General features: G+C 33.9%; 4 protein-coding genes across 5 annotated transcripts in view; 3 read left to right on the top strand and 1 right to left on the bottom strand.

Moving 5' to 3' along the window:
- Nucleotides 1–421: 421 nt before the first annotated feature.
- TBC1D23 (TBC1 domain family member 23) lies at nucleotides 422–3,597 on the top strand. 2 transcript variants are annotated; one of them, XM_018452180.1, is made up of 9 exons: nucleotides 422–450; nucleotides 870–1,090; nucleotides 1,163–1,367; nucleotides 1,488–1,724; nucleotides 1,802–2,177; nucleotides 2,330–2,543; nucleotides 2,625–2,960; nucleotides 3,031–3,163; nucleotides 3,238–3,597. In XM_018452180.1, the coding sequence occupies exons 1-9, from the start codon at nucleotides 422–424 to the stop codon at nucleotides 3,509–3,511; spliced, it is 2,025 nt and encodes a 674-aa protein (XP_018307682.1). In that variant the 3' UTR covers nucleotides 3,512–3,597. The 2 variants fall into 2 exon arrangements, with proteins under 2 accessions (XP_018307682.1, XP_018307683.1); XM_018452181.1 differs by lacking the exon at nucleotides 422–450 and having other exon boundaries at nucleotides 1,009–1,094.
- Nucleotides 3,598–6,084: 2,487 nt separating this feature from the next.
- On the top strand, nucleotides 6,085–8,295 carry senju (UDP-galactose transporter senju). Its single transcript, XM_018452136.1, has 6 exons — nucleotides 6,085–6,476; nucleotides 6,602–6,716; nucleotides 6,802–6,848; nucleotides 6,935–7,074; nucleotides 7,390–7,533; nucleotides 7,610–8,295. Exons 1-6 carry the CDS (start codon nucleotides 6,389–6,391, stop codon nucleotides 8,084–8,086), a joined length of 1,011 nt encoding a protein of 336 aa, XP_018307638.1. The 5' UTR covers nucleotides 6,085–6,388; the 3' UTR covers nucleotides 8,087–8,295.
- A 781-nt stretch (nucleotides 8,296–9,076) lies between these two features.
- LOC108725277 (rabankyrin-5) overlaps nucleotides 9,077–13,153 on the top strand; it is a 9,061-nt gene continuing 4,984 nt past the window's right edge. Inside the window, exons 1-5 of the mRNA XM_018452199.1 lie at nucleotides 9,077–9,467; nucleotides 9,528–9,717; nucleotides 9,817–9,926; nucleotides 10,063–10,322; nucleotides 10,384–10,533. Coding sequence (XP_018307701.1) covers nucleotides 9,464–9,467; nucleotides 9,528–9,717; nucleotides 9,817–9,926; nucleotides 10,063–10,322; nucleotides 10,384–10,533 — 714 coding nt within the window. The 5' untranslated portion in view covers nucleotides 9,077–9,463. The remainder of the gene's footprint in view (nucleotides 9,468–9,527; nucleotides 9,718–9,816; nucleotides 9,927–10,062; nucleotides 10,323–10,383; nucleotides 10,534–13,153) is intronic.
- On the bottom strand, nucleotides 11,261–12,868 carry LOC108725278 (uncharacterized). Its single transcript, XM_018452200.1, has 4 exons — nucleotides 12,275–12,868; nucleotides 12,033–12,198; nucleotides 11,788–11,961; nucleotides 11,261–11,708 (listed from the first exon to the last, which is right to left on the bottom strand). Exons 2-4 carry the CDS (start codon nucleotides 12,094–12,096, stop codon nucleotides 11,431–11,433), a joined length of 516 nt encoding a protein of 171 aa, XP_018307702.1. The 5' UTR covers nucleotides 12,097–12,198; nucleotides 12,275–12,868; the 3' UTR covers nucleotides 11,261–11,430.

Below are 13,153 nucleotides of genomic sequence, written 5' to 3'. Positions count from 1 at the left end.
AAAGCGTTGCAATTAGAGATGACAGGTTATATTAAATAATAACATTAAAATAAAAAAATGAATATTAAATAAATAATAAAGTGAAATAAATTAAATACGTAAATAATAATACTAAAATCCTTTTTAAGATTCGCGCCACGTTTTCTGCGCGTGCGCAGAACCACGCCGGAAAGATGGCGTCAGTCTGTCAACAGCGGCTACGTTCCTACGGTTCCTACGTTTTATCAGCTGTCATGCCGTCGGAATCAAAGCTCGCGCGACATGAAAGCCCTTGCTCTCGTCCGCACTAGATTCCCGAGGAATGTCGAGCGACTGAAGGCGTACTCGTAAACGATTTTAACGGACGGCGGATCGTTTGGATCTCTGTTTGCTCGCGTTCGTCTCGGGACGTCGCTGTCTGATTCGGACGACGTTCGTCGCGATGGCCCTACGGGAGGACGAGAACACCTGGTAAGCCGTGATCGTAGTTTCTCTGTCTTGTCTTGAAAAATAACGCGTCTCCGTGACGAGAACAAACGGATTTTACAACCACCACGATAACGTGCCAAATTTTTTTCGGCCCGTATGATCCGTGACACGTTTTACAACATCAAGCTCGCGTAAAACGGAGAACTACATAGTTGCATGCGTGTAGCTGCGACGAAGCGCAGTAGAAAATATTTTATTAGCGGAACTACGTGACTTATGTAATATCATTTCGATTATTTTGTTAATTATCATGCTAATTAATGTGATACGTTTGTATAGATTGTAGATGGAAATTTTCAAATAGATATAGTCAAGTTTGCTTGTAGTCTCAATTTATATAGTTTTAAACGTGACAACAGTTTTCGTTATTTTTATTAACTCCAAATTGATTGTTATTTTAGGGTATTGGAACTGGAAGCAGCATTGCTTGATACAGAAGCACCATCTGCTTCTGATATATATGCCATTTGTAAAGGCCAACCGGTCCCTGTAAATGTAAGACCAGATGTCTGGTTGGCTTGCCTTTATGTTACTGATCGAGGTGATCAATTTAGCCAGTTTAATGAAGTTTACGATTTACCGGAACAAAATATAATTCGCGATGACTGTCAACAGTTGGTCGGTGAGTAAGTGGAAAAACTACATATATAGAGTCTCATTTATATTTACTAACGACTACCGTTAAACATTACAGCAAAACTTGGGAATGATGATGAAGATAAAGTTTCTGTAGTTTCGGATCTTGAATCTATACTAACATTTTATTGTAAAAGTAAATGTAAACAATATGAAAGAGGAAATGGATGGCTGGAATTATTAGGTCCTTTAATAGCTTTAAAATTACCACGTGCTGCAACTTATAATCTCTTTGAAGCAATAAGAGATATCTATATTCCAAGGTAAAAGATAATTATTGTTATCTTTTTGTTGCTTAAATAAATATTTTTTATTGATGTTAATGTAAAATTAATTATTTATAATCGCAAATTTTTTAATAATATGTTTACTGTTCTTTTTAGAGGTGAAACATATAGTTCAGTTTTGAGATTACTGCTTCTCTATCATGAGCCAGAACTGTGCTCCTTCTTGGACACGAAGAGGATATCACCCGATCAATATACAAAAGTATGGATGAATACCCTTTTTGCTGGTGTCTGTTCGTTACCAGCGGTCTGTACAATGTGGGATCTATACTTTATGCAAGCTGATCCATTTTTCATGCTGTTCCTCTCACTAATCATGGTTATAAATGCCAGGTAAATATTGATTAAATTAATATTTAGGTATCTGATCCTTGTTATTACATTGTTTGAAGTAATTCTCATCTTTATAGAGAGCAAATTTTAAACATGAAGGATGAAGACAAACAAAGTATAATAGATGCAATAGCAGTAATGCCCTGTGCTTTGGAAGCAGAGGATGTAACTGATTTTTGTTCCTTGGCACAGTATTACGCAATGAAAACACCAACATCTTTTAAACAAGACTTGTATCCCGTAATGTTTGGTGAAAGTTCTGAAGAAAAGCTAATCTCTCATGCATTATGTTTACCCGTATCAGCACAAGAATTAGTAGAAAATGCCATCGAAACTCCATCTTTACCTAATAACACTGTTGAAGCTGTTAGATTCTTTCTCGTGGATTGTAGACCTGCCGAACAATACAACGCAGGCCACTTGCCAACGGCGTTTCATCTCGATTGCAACTTGGTAAGTTATCAGTAAAATAAAAGTAAAAAAATATTTTAGATATGTATTAAGTTTACATAGTTTAAAATTGATTAAAATTATGATTTTTATATATTGCTTTATATATAAATTTTGATAGAAAGAAAAGATCAAACATATTTCTATCTTTTCAGATGCTGCAAGAACCTGCCGCGTTTGCTACAGCGGTACAAGGTTTACTACAAGCTCAGCGTCAAGCATTAGCTGTTGGTTCACAAGCTGGTGGAGAACATCTTTGCTTTCTAGGAAGCGGTAGACAAGAGGAAGATCGTTACACGCATATGGTAGTGGCATCCTTTTTACAAAAACATACGCATTACGTGAGCATGGTTACTTCTGGATATCAAGGTATTTATTTTCTATTTTTTAGTATATTTTAACGCGAAATTAAATTATATTCTTTTCATATAATTATGATTTTGTTTTCAGCCATTCATGAATATTTCGGCGATGAAGTGGTGTCAAGTCTTATTGATCATAATTCGCAATATTGTCTAGTATGTAATGCTAATATGTTAGAAGAAAATTCGAATGAAGCAAGCCCTGTTAAAGTTAAAAATAACAATTCTGATCTCTTGGGCAAGATCGGATTAGCCATGAAGTTAAAGAGTCAGGAAGTAAAAGGAAAGCTATTTGATTATATTGTGAATCCTACAGCAAATGTTAATAGTAATACAGAAAAGAGAGATAGTAAAGACTTGGACTATGTTAGACGTCAAAGAAAGACCGCGCCTGTGTTTAGTATAGATGATGATCAAGAGATAGGTAATTCTTCGGATTATTCTTAAGTAATCGTTAACTGTTTCATTGAAAAAACTAATCTAATCTCTTCTAGATATGACAATGACTAATAATGAAAGTGAAGAGCCTATCGAAGTAGTATCAATACAGCAATGGATGAAAGATCCCAAGTTATTACATTCCTTTAAATGCCAAGAGGTGAAAGTTAATGGCGATCTCTGTGATAGGTGAGCTTATAAGAAAAAGGGATTTTCTTTCGCATGTAAAGTCATTCATGTGTGTATATTGTTTTCTGTTTTAGTCAACTATTGGTTACCGATAGTCATCTTATAGTACTGCGAGAAATCCCGGAACGAAAAGGCGCCGCGCACGTAATTGTGAAACGTCCCTTAACGAGTATCGTCAAAATAACATCGAGAAAGCGGCACGCCGATCTAATAACTTTTAAATACGGTACGACGCAATATAACGACACGGTTATTTCTGATATGGATAAGTTTCTTATACCCAACGCGAGTGAAGCGACTAAATTAATCACGCAACAGATTATGAGACAATTAAATACGTCAGACTAATATTATGGACACATATTTTTTAGAATAATTTCAAGCTAATGTACAGATGTTATAAAGTTCAGTTTGTGATGAATAGTTTTCTTAAAACATTTATCTTATAAACAAGTTATTCGATTTTTGTATTATTTATTGAAATAATTATTCGCGTTTACTTTTTATATATGAAATATAGTTATTTAAATCAAGGTTTTTCAATAGATATATTATAGTCTTTAAGTGTGCCGTGATAATTTTTGAAGAAAATAAAGCAAAAAATTTAGAAATAAATAAAACAATGAATGAAGTGAAAACCGTGTTAGTGATATGTGATAAAAAAGATATATGCTGAGCACTAAAACGTATGCGCGTAACATATATCTCGAGAAAGTATTTAATATACCGTAAATTGAAAAAGATTGAAAAACATTGATTTAAATAAATATAGAAATATATACACTGGATATGTGTACAATAGAATTAACAAAAATGTATAAATTTGAAATTAAGTAAAAATATTTCTGATAATGTTAATTTCTCTTATCTCAATTGAATCTCAATTCAATTGTATTGAGGATAACAGATAAATTTATGTCCATGTAACTTATATTAAGTCAACCGGATGACGTTTCATCGTTTAGATATACACAACTTTTTTAAATATCACGACGGTATGACTGACCTAAAAACCAATGCGTTCAACTTTGTAAATCACGTTTACACATAATCATTGTTCATCAGGCAAACAAAATACATTAGAATTTTAATAGAAATATCCAAAGGCCTTCAAACCTTTGTTGTGTAATAGTTTACATAAAATTTTCGCAGTGCTAACGTTAGTCAAGACTATTTGATTAGATCAAGATTCTGTAGAAAGAAGGAAATGCTAAGAATTAACAAAAAGCTAAAGAAAAAAGCTAAATTGATGCTAATACATATGTGCCTCCACATTGTTGATTATTTCTTTGGTTGTGTTCATGTACAGAAGAAATAAGTATTCAAGCAAAAATATTTATCTACTTTAATTGACAACTGGCTCTAACATGATTTTAATACATTTACTATGTGTTTGTATGCATTTGCATTTTGTAGATTGCCATATTGCAATATGTTTTCATAGGAAGAAGTTTATTTACACAACTTACGTAAATGGATATGTACAGATGTAATATTTGTAAACAAACAGTACTTTTCACACTATCTGTTCCTTCAAATTTTTCAGTCATTTTAGCTATTCTACATTATAGAAAAAAATGATTATTATAAAAAACATAGAAGAAAATAAGCTTATAACTACCAATCAAATTTTTGCAGTAGTAAAATATAAAATACATTTCCTATTTCTTTGTAAAACTTTGTGCTTACGTAAAATTATATTTTTTATAGCCTTGATAGCAAAACGAAATATGGACATAAGATATTTCTGATATTTTTAAGGAAATCAAATTTCAAGGTTTTATTTTCTCTCAGGAATGTTTCTTCTAGATCTGCGATTTATTTGTGTAATAAGTCGTAATAATTAATATTGCACATTACTTGCCTCGTTATAATCTATAAAAATTTCGATAATCTGTTAATAAATTTAAATTTCTTGTAGCTGTGTATTATATGATGACTTGAAGATATGAATTTTTTTTACGTTTACATACATTTACATATAAATACACATAAATTAGTTAAATTGAAATTAAAAAAACAATTTAAATATCTAATATAATCATAAGATTTATTAGAAATATTCGGAAAATGTACATATATATGTTGACGATATTATCACACTGATAATTGTGTGCAACATATATATATAGTTTTTAAATTGTGAGTAATATACACTATACGTGTGTATGTGATAAAACTTTTTCATGTATGTGCTTCCGAACGAATGATTGTGAAGATAAAAAGTGTAAATAGATTACACATTTTAGAGACAGCAATAGAAAATCAACTTTTAAAAAACTAAATATATTGAAATTTTCGAAAACTCCCAGATACGTGTTTATAGATGTGTATATAAAAAGGCCATGTAATATAATACAGAAATAATATAATAAAAAGTTAACAGTAATACTTGAATACTTTATACACTAACAACTCTTTCATCGAATTAAACCTGGATATTGAAAAGTTTCATCAATAGTATCAATGTTGTAAATCATTTAAGTATAATTTGTAGAAATATTTTGTGAGAGAGAGATTGTATATACATGTATTTTTTTCATGTACAGACTAGAGAACATTGTGAATAATATTAGTAAACTTAAAACCATTTAAAGGCTAATGTCGTATCATTACTGATATGTTATCATCAGAATTATATTCAGCGTATATACGATAACTTGTACGAGTAGAACGCTTGTAGTAATTTACTGTTTTACTCCAATTACCTCTTATCCTTACTCTACCAAAGACAAATTGTAAAAGAAATATTTAAGAAAATGATGCCGGTTTTTCATATGACTTAAAAAATTTGGAATTATATTGAAAAAATTTTTCGCTCAGATTTTCTTTAATTTTGCAACGACGAAAGTTGTACAGCAAAGCAACATCGTGAAATCCGGTTTACAGATTAAAAAACTGGTTCTACAAGTTAAATGGCATTCACATTTTTAATTACATAATTCTATCGTTTTGGAGCAAAATTAAACGTATCTTCGCGTGCAAAATTCAGATAAATATATACAGTAATAGAATTCACGCGGTTGAGAGCAGAGCATGGCGTAGCGTGTACATGTATTATACACATACACATGCGCAAAGTGTGTTGATATGTGTGGTGGTATCAATCAGTATCCGGCCTTTGCCAGTGTGCGCTGCCGTGCGTACAAAAACTACGGAAGGAATGACTGTCAAACATGATGTACCGAAATTGTTCAAGCTGAAACAGCTAAGAAAAGTTAAACTATGGGAGGAATAAACTGGAGTGAATTATTTCCAGGAAGGTGGAGTCCTGTTATTTTCATCTCCTACATAGCTCTCTTTATAAATCAAGGTACATTGATCACATGTTCTGTAAACAATTTTCATCTTTGTTATAAGCAATAAAATACATAAATTTTATTAATTAAATGTAAGTCGTCATGAAAATATATCAAAATGCAACAATCTCTACTGCAGGTATTCTTGTAACATGGTCTCAAAGAAGCGGCCGCTACGAATATAATATTGTGGCAGTTGTGTTGATGACAGAAGTTCTAAAATTGGTCATATCTACAATACTTTACTGTAAAGAGTGAGTAAAACAATTCAAAATTTGTATATAACTGGCCATTGGGTTAATTTTCCTGCTATCAGCATTAATTCATCTTAATTTGCAGCAATAGCATTCTAACGCTTTTCCAGGAGACAAAGAAAAACAAAAAGGGTGAGATTAAAAACAGAAATAAAGAAACTTATAAATATCGGATGTCCTTGAGATTCATGGTACTAAAGAAAACTGCCTGTTTTCAGTGCTTCTGCTATATATGATACCTGCGCTTTTGTACTGCCTGTACAACAATCTAGCATTTGTTAATTTGGCTAGGTTCGACCCTACGACTTATTACATTCTGTTACAACTTCGCGTTGTACTTACGGGAATCATTTTCCAGGTATATTGATGATATTGGTATTCATAGTCGATTCTTGTATAAGAGTCTTAAGCTGTCATAAAATAATAAATCAGCATTTTGAGGCATCGCTTAAAGCTACTTTTCTTTTAGGAGACACAGTCGACACAAGTGTCGTTCTATCTTTGTTACTCTCTGAATGTCAAGAAGGATAAAACGATGCTTGTGTCAACTTGTGTCATCAAATGAAAAACAGTGTAAGACTGTTTTGAAATAAGAACATAAATATATTTTGATCATTATTTTCTACATATATAGAAGGACGACGGATGATGTAATAATTCTGATTTCTTCTAGGTCATTTTTAACAAAAAGTTATCCGCAACGCAATGGTTTTCCCTAGTGATCTTGACAGTCGGCTGTATGGTAAAACACTTTGATACCCACGTCCTTGGTACAGAATTCCATGTGGACATTTTTCTATTTCTAATTCTTGTACAAGTGAGTCATTTATTATATTGATACCTGTGTAAGTGGAGACACGATTATTTTCTGAAAAACAAAACCTGTTTTACAGACGACATGCTCCTGCTTGGCTGGTGTATATAACGAGTATTTGCTGAAACGGCAGGGCGCGGACATTGACATTTTTATACAGAACGTATTTATGTATATCGACAGTATTTTTTGCAACATTATAGTAATTGTCCTGTTAAGTATATTCACGAACGACGTTGGCGAAACATTGAGTAATATTGAGATCGGTACGTTTCTGCAACCGAAAGTAATTCTAATTATGTTAAACAATTCTCTCGTTGGGATAATAACGAGCTTCTTTCTAAAGACCTTAAATTCTATACTGAAGACCTTTGCCAGCGCGGTGGAACTAATTTTTACAGCAATGCTTTGTTGGATTTTGTTTAGCATACCCGTTAGTACGAACACCATCGTTTCTATAGCTATGGTGAGTGTCGCTGTGATCTTATATTCGAGAAATCCTGTACAGAACGCTCAACCCAAAGAGGTAACGGAAAGTGGGAAGCTTTTAGTGTAAACAGTATTAAATTTTATTTTCTGAGACAAATGGCCGCAACTAAATTATAAAACAATGGATGTTATCAAGCTGTTGCAAATATTTTATTGTCCGATGATAAAATTATGTGATAATAAGGTTGTTAATTTAAGACATTGACTGAACGCTTGTGAATAAAAGTATCAGTTTCTTTTAACAGGTTTCGATAGAAAATTAAGTAAATGATTTAACGAGCGATAATAATTTTTTTGTCTATAATAACATATATCGCAATAATCTTTATATTATAATATTATATTATTCTTTATATTACATATTTTCTTTAAAGTATTCGATCGTTTTTCTTTAAACACGCAGAAACCGAATAGATTAAGGCCTGATTGACAATATATTTTGAGATACCGTATCAATTTCTAGAATTTCTAGATACTCTACGTTTAAATTATACCATATATCTAATCTCCTGTTTGAAAAAGGCGGACTTTGCAGAAATTGTGCAAGATTGCACGTATTCGACTTGTTAATTCTAACTTCTACAATGAATATCTTTTATAAAAACTTCGATATCTGAATAAAAAAAAGATATCATTTTTTTATTTCATTTCCAAAACCATTCGCCTGTGAAAATCAGCCCTAATAATCTCGATTCATATCGCTTCTCAATCGAGATCATCGTGTTCAATGCAGACGAATATTCGTTCATTGGTCGTCCAGCTCTGTCATCTCGCACATATCGCGACTTCAAATTTAAAGTTTATTAATTATAATTGCACCCCTCTCTGCCGTCCTTCGTGTTACACGTCTCTATCCTTCTTCCTCCAAATACATTTGTTTTTATCGTCCCTTTCCTGCGTAACGAGCGACGCAACTTCTGTTGCATCACTTTCTATTATTTATTCCTGGAAGCCAAGACACGATTCATAACAATTCTTTGAAAAAATTCATTGTTAAGAAGAAGAAAGAAACGAACTCGCTCGCAGTCGTCTCTCTTTATCTGTCCGTCGTGCATTCGTCGCGCACGTGTGCGTGCATGCGTGCGCGCGCGCACACAGATTCTGTAATGACGTCGTGGGCGTGTGTGTGACACATGTGCGATAGTGCGATGCCTAAGGGTGCCGCGACGGCGTTCTACGTTCTCCCGAGGATCCCGGTTGGTCCCGACGATCTTCCCCTTGGAGTCTCCTCCTCTTGGCAGTGTCGTCTCACGTCTGCCGGTTTCCTCTATCTCCTCTTTTTTTTCTTTTTCCTTTCTCACCAGGTGATTCGACGCGCGGTGCTAAGGGTTTAAATGAACGTGCGTTAATGCGCGGCGGGCCCGCGCCACGAGCGATAACGTCGTGACGGATTACACCGAAACGCCGGACGTGACGGTTTCTCGCTCTTTTTCCTCTTTCGATCATGGGTAAGTTATCAGCATTTTCGCCAAGTTTACGCGTCCTTGCACGACCGCTGATCGTTTCAGAGGACCCCACGGAGGCGCAGAAGTGGCAACAACATCTGACCCTGCTGCGGGAGCAATATGTCAATTTGTACAACGCGAACGCGGAACTGCAACGAGAGTACGCCGTCGCCACGGCTGAGAAGCAGGAGGGCGGATTCGTCGCCAGGCTTCTGGCGACGGTAGCATCCTTGTACTGTCAACATCGTTACAGGTATCCTTACGCGTATAACCTGAAATTTCAGGTGTCTTGCAACAATAATAACAATAATGGGATATTAATAAGTCTGTTTCTAAAATTGTTTGTTTTCAGTGATATAAGTATAAAACTGATCGACCAAGAGATACCGGCGCATAAATTCGTGTTATCTGCCAGGTCTGATTTCTTCAGCGACGCAGCCCTTGTGGAAAAGACTGTTTTAGGTTAGATAAACTTGCGACTCATTTGTTTATATCTTACTTTTACTTGAATATGTTTTATTTTTATTTAATACATTAAATTGATTTTTAATCTTACTTTTTTACGCAATTGTTGTGTTCATATTACAAACGTTTCCAGATTGGAGCAGTTTAAATAGCGCCGTTGCATTAGTGCTGCTGAAATGGATTTACACAGGCAAAGTATCTCAGGAACACTTAACATTAGATCTGATGAAAGCGGCAGCTGGTTTCCAATTGTCCGATCTGGTAGATCAATGCGAAAGGTATCTGATTGGGACCGTAGGGTTGAAGAATTGCGTGGGATTGTATTCAGCCGCCGAGGAACTGGGTACTCTAAAATTGAAGGAGCATTGCAGCTCCTTAATTTCAGCGCATTGGGTAAGATTGCAATTACCAGAATAACAATATTTTATACCTAAAATGCCTATATATATTACAGGAAGATCTGACTGGCGAGGACTTCAAGGAAATGCCTGGCTCTCTATTGTACAAATTACTGCAAACGAAGAGCAAATATCCTTTGCACGCAGCGGTACGTTTGATGCGCGAAGATGTCGTGTTTCTGTACTTGGTGGAACATAACGCCGAGGTAAGTTTTCTTCTTCCTTTTATTGAAAAGCCAAACGTGATATATTTATTGAAGTAAATTTTATTGAAGTAATTTAAATTAGTCATTGCGATACATAATTATTTGCATAATTCATAAAAAAATATATATGAACGTAACATGAAGATATTGTACCGCTAAAATATACAAGGATTTTAATATTATAATTTTTTTTATTATAGTTCATCATTGAATATTTTAAATGTTGTATCATTACAATTTACATGGTCACAGCTCGAGTTTAAGTGTTAATTAAGTACTTGTATGTGTACAAAATACACTTTGTTCACGAACATTTGAGATAAATGACAATTTTGGCTGAATAGTTTTTGGCAGTGATTATATATATCTATTAGAATTATTAGATCACTCCAAAAGTCTTCGTTAATTTCTTACATTCCCTCATATTTATTAAAAACTATGATAAAAACTTTTCTATTTTTCGATAATTTCAAACATCAAATTTACACAAATATTAGCAATAAATAGATTTTAATACTTTAATGTATATTTGTAATACTTTTTATAAATATAGAAAATATTCCAATTATTCTTTTTAACAAGATAATTTAAGATCTTTCTTTTCATTCAAGCATATATTATTCCAAATTATAAATATAGAAATAGAAATTTACAAATTACAAAATTAAAAATAAACTATAATTTTATAATGTAATAATTTTAATAACAAGTTAGCTATTTATGGTCATTCATATCGGATAGGCTTCAATATTTTTGTATTTATGATATGATATTTGCAATTTGTTATGATCTCTGCAGTTCTGTACTTAACAGGAGAGACACTGATACTTACCATGTGCACGAAACTCGTACAATTGCACTTTCTTTTAAGTAACACGTTATGTGCTATAAACAATTTTATAACAATCTCATAATTAACATTGCTAATATTGCCCCATATATTTTGTTAAACATTCCAATTTGCGAAGGAGATGAATTGCACAGATGAAAACTACAAAAGCAGTATTCAGGTGGGCCAGTAGGCGCGCCTCTGTGTTCTCCAATAAAGCAACCCTCGTCGTAAGCAGATGTTATGACCTCTTCCTTTTTATGCCACTGCTTATCGGCGTCGTTGTAAGTGTGAGAAGTATATTTCTGTGGCGCGCAATCTCGTTGAACAGTGGTCACTACAGATGCTGAAAGAAGGAATTCTTCAATAAATAAACGCCTATGCTATCACTTAAACAATAACACTTGCGAGACTCGGCTACCTACTTTTGGACTTGTACTGAACGGTTCTCTTCATACAAAGCGTCGAGGTTGGACAGAACACTTGGAATTTGGCACTCCCGTCGAAATGGGAACAAAGCAGTTCTGTGTCGTCCGGATTTGTGAATGTCATGAGACACTTAAAACATGAAATACCTTCTGCCTGTACTTGTGAAACGTCTATAAATTTTAAGGAACATTAATTTCATGTTCTCATCTGCTACATACCGACAATACAAAAAGAAACATACGCAATGTATTGAAAATACTGATATATAATATCATAATCTGTAGACTTGACTTTAAGTTATACATTTTATTCGTGATATCATTCGTATCTCGTCAAGGAGTAATTATTATTTAAATCAGTAATGAAGTATTTTACTTGATCACCTTATTTCAGTAATAATGATGAATCTGAAATAATATTTATATTAACGTTTAACATGAGATCTTTATATTCTTTTCTCTTCAAGATTAAAACTTTACCAACCATATTAAAATAAAGAATATCATCCATATGTTTCGTCTAAATAACCTAGTTATGCGCGGAATTATAAAAATCTTGGACGATTACAAATAATCGCTTTTTCAATTGTTGACAGATCTCTCGTTTGAGATTCGTTGGAAAGCGCTAGATTTCACCGTTGGGTGATCCTTCGTGTTCGCGTGAAGTTTCCAAATCGAAACCTTTCCGGTCTCATTATCCTCTTAATTAACATGCACTAACATCGACGTTCACCGTCAAATAGAGCGACGAGCAAGCGGCGCCCATCTATCACAGAGTTTCGTTGTTTGCATAACGCATCATAATGTCTTTATTTCGTGACACGCACCACGGTATCGTGGAACCGCCTCGTGCGAAAACGCATCAGAAACGCATGGAACAACGACTGGTCGACGGCCGATTGCGGTCGGCTGGACGTACCGCGATTCGCGAAGACCACGTCATCCGCCTTGGCGGTGGCTTTAATACTCCCTCGGTCTTCCATGTATATCAGAAAATAATCTCCATATTTCCTCCACTTTTTCGCGCTGACTCGATACCGTACGTACCATTCCAACGCATGAACACACACGCGTGCACGCGCTGATAGCAGTGGCTCTCAAATCTCAGCTTCTTCTGTATAACTGTTGTCATTATGACTTAACATTTATTTAAAAACTAAAATATTTGAAATATGTTATTTTAATTAAACATACAATCATTCGAAATTTAAACGAATGTTCAATTATTACATCGTTTTTGATCATTTTTATTACTGTTGTAATCAGGGCTGGGCATGTACATACTTGAAATACTTTTATTTAAAACGCACTATTTACAATACAAGCGTATTTTGTATTTTTTATTTCAGCGGATCACATAAAA

This window comes from Mycetomoellerius zeteki, unplaced genomic scaffold, assembly GCF_001594055.1.
Source record: "Mycetomoellerius zeteki isolate Tzet28-1 unplaced genomic scaffold, Tzet1.0 scaffold332, whole genome shotgun sequence".
NCBI classification, from domain to species: Eukaryota; Metazoa; Arthropoda; class Insecta; order Hymenoptera; family Formicidae; genus Mycetomoellerius; species Mycetomoellerius zeteki.
This window is presented reverse-complemented; position numbering and strand designations above follow the sequence as displayed.

What these genes read in the sequence shown, in the direction of transcription:
- TBC1D23 (XM_018452180.1), top strand. Translation starts at nt 422, where the DNA reads ATGGCCCTACGGGAGGACGAGAACACCTG. An exon ending in ATCATGGTTATAAATGCCAG is followed by an intron (nt 1,725 to 1,801) that starts GTAAATATTGAT and finishes TCATCTTTATAG; the next exon opens with AGAGCAAATTTTAAACATGA. An exon ending in AATGGCGATCTCTGTGATAG is followed by an intron (nt 3,164 to 3,237) that starts GTGAGCTTATAA and finishes TTTCTGTTTTAG; the next exon opens with TCAACTATTGGTTACCGATA.
- senju (XM_018452136.1), top strand. Translation starts at nt 6,389, where the DNA reads ATGGGAGGAATAAACTGGAGTGAATTATTTCCAGGAAGGTGGAGTCCT. An exon ending in TTACGGGAATCATTTTCCAG is followed by an intron (nt 7,075 to 7,389) that starts GTATATTGATGA and finishes GATTTCTTCTAG; the next exon opens with GTCATTTTTAACAAAAAGTT. An exon ending in TATTTCTAATTCTTGTACAA is followed by an intron (nt 7,534 to 7,609) that starts GTGAGTCATTTA and finishes CCTGTTTTACAG; the next exon opens with ACGACATGCTCCTGCTTGGC.
- LOC108725278 (XM_018452200.1), bottom strand. Translation starts at nt 12,096, where the DNA reads ATGTATAACTTAAAGTCAAGTCTACAGATTATGATATTATATATCAGT. An exon ending in CAGTATTTTCAATACATTGC is followed by an intron (nt 11,962 to 12,032) that starts GTATGTTTCTTT and finishes TAAAATTTATAG; the next exon opens with ACGTTTCACAAGTACAGGCA. An exon ending in CGTTCAGTACAAGTCCAAAA is followed by an intron (nt 11,709 to 11,787) that starts GTAGGTAGCCGA and finishes TCCTTCTTTCAG; the next exon opens with CATCTGTAGTGACCACTGTT.